The sequence below is a fragment of the Austrofundulus limnaeus genome, unplaced genomic scaffold (genome assembly GCF_001266775.1).
Source record: "Austrofundulus limnaeus strain Quisiro unplaced genomic scaffold, Austrofundulus_limnaeus-1.0 Scaffold994, whole genome shotgun sequence".
NCBI lineage: Eukaryota > Metazoa > Chordata > Actinopteri > Cyprinodontiformes > Rivulidae > Austrofundulus > Austrofundulus limnaeus.
In genome coordinates this window covers 112,879-115,186 of record NW_013953396.1, presented here as the reverse complement: position 1 = coordinate 115,186, position 2,308 = coordinate 112,879, and the positions used below count along the sequence as shown (strand labels likewise).

Here is a 2,308-nt window from a genome sequence, read left to right as displayed (position 1 = left end):
ATCAAACTGTCTGTCCGTCTATCAAACTGTCTGTCCGTCTGTCTGTCTGTCTGTCTGTCTGTCTGTCTGTCTGTCTGTCTGTCTGTCTGTCTGTCTGTCTGTTTGTCTGTCTGTCCATCCGTCAGACCGTCCGTCCACCCAACCAACCAACTATCTGTCCTTCCAGCTAACAGTCTGTCCATCTATCCATCCGTCGATTAATCCGTCCGTGAATTTTTTGTCTTACAAGTGAAACATCCATGTTAATGCAATATTATTTTCTTGTCCACGTTTTCTTACTAAAGTGTTTAGTTTACACTAAACCAATTCAAATGTTTGAGTATAACTTTACACATTTGTTTTATGACTTTTTATTTGATAGAAAWATGAGAAAGTGACTATAATGCATGTGCATTTTATTGCTTTGCTGTAGGGTTACTCCACATGTAAGTATTTAAAGCCTACAGTCTTAAAATAGAAGCTGTCACATTCAGTCCTCCACAAGAAGCTGAAGTAGTTATATTTGCTGAATACCTAACAAATGCAGGCTTGTTGAAATGATAGGTTATCACAAGAAGTAATTTTAAATGTATTAATCTTTACAAATCTATTATGGTTTGGATGTGAAGTAGTTTTGTAATAAGAAAATAAGTGTTCTGTTTTGTTCTTAAAAGATATAAACAATTTAGAGATGAGGTTATAGCATCCTTACGACATGGCGTATTTCCAGCTCTTGAGATTTATTTAAGGTAAAGCACTGTGTTGAAGTGGCACTGAAATAGCTCTCCTGTCTCACATGAGTCTGTGTTTCTGTGAGTGTGAGCACGTAAACGTGTGACACGCCACAAAAATGTGCCCRCACTGTTGATGAGAAACAAGCTGAACAGGATAGTTAAATTTTGTACCTCCTGGAAAAGCCTTTTTAATGTGATCTGATTTTTGGTTACGTGTCATACTCAGAGTGACTCTAGGTTGGTGTGGATCTGTAGGCTGGTGGCATGGAGTGGGCGTTTTGTGGCAGCAACAAGAATCTCACGCCCTATAAAATCGAGGGTAACGTTCTGAACAATGGCTGCTTCGTGGATGCCCTTAACTTGGTTCCCCACGTGTTCCTGCTCTTCATTACCTTTCCCATCCTTTTCATTGGTAAGTCATCGAATATACATCCATGTTTGCATTCCAGGCCTGTAACATGCTAAAGTTAAAATTGTAAAAGTTTTATTATTTAGTTTAATGTTTTCATTCTGTCTCACTGAGGTCACTTGATTTGTGATTATCCCTTGTGTGGTACAAGRCAGAGAAGACAATAAAATTACTTTCTAAAGGATAATGAGGTTTCTGACAATCTTGGGATCCTGTTCATTTGCCTGTTTTGTTGTGTGTTCTGCACCTTAACATCACCTGAAAACGTTGTTTCTTGGTACTCTACTGGACAATTGATTGCCTTTTCCAGCAAACCATCAAATGCCTCTCAGTATGGCCCTGATTGCCCCCAGTCTAAATAAGTATCATGTATTGCAATAAAACCTTACACTTTCCCAGTAGTTTAGGCTCAACCACTTTTCTGAACCTTATGTTTTCTAAAGAAAAGTGTGATCTATACATGAGCTATTCATTATAATATTTGTTTTTTGTTGTCMTGGARGAAAGACTGAGGTTCTGATGCTCACCATTTTGATGACGCTCTTCTTGAACATTAAAAAGAACACTACATGAGCTGAAGGGACACATACAGACCATGCACATTTTGTGCTAAAACTAGACGTGACAGGTGATATGCACCCCCTCCTTTATTACTATCTTTTATTACATTTTGTGTCTCTGGATAGTTCTTTTCTACACATTCATTAAGTAAAGATGTTTTGCAGAAGCTGATGTTGGTTGTGTGCCATTTGTGTGTTCTCRCAATTCTCCAGCTTTCTCCCAAAGGACTCACTAACTGTTACTGAATTTTTTAGTTGCTAAACCATTAACATCCAAAATGGGGTTATCTAAGCAACAAAAAYATTAAAAAGACAAATAATTGTTTCAATACAGCAACACATTCAGGTATTGTATGTAGACCTACAGTTGACTTTTTTTTGTCTTCAGTGACAAACTAAATAAATTTTGGACTTTTGGTGAAGGAAAACCCACACAGGTTTTAAAACACATTTTAAGCATATTTTTTCATATTATTTGAACCAACTGTCCACTTTATCATGATAATATATTTGAATTTTTGTTTTGCCTTTTCATCTTTTGTTTAAATTTGTACCAAATAAACTGCTCTGATTGTTCCACAGTTTTCTTGGCTTTATGAAGCTCCATAGATTGGTCATAACTTATC

General features: G+C 36.7%; 1 protein-coding gene across 1 annotated transcript in view; it reads left to right on the top strand.

The window, feature by feature from the left end:
- The window catches only part of abcc9 (ATP-binding cassette, sub-family C (CFTR/MRP), member 9), a 72,323-nt gene that overhangs the window by 6,396 nt on the left and 63,619 nt on the right, over window positions 1-2,308 (top strand). Inside the window, exon 3 of the mRNA XM_014030065.1 lies at window positions 940-1,125. Coding sequence (XP_013885519.1) covers window positions 978-1,125 — 148 coding nt within the window. The 5' untranslated portion in view covers window positions 940-977. The remainder of the gene's footprint in view (window positions 1-939; window positions 1,126-2,308) is intronic.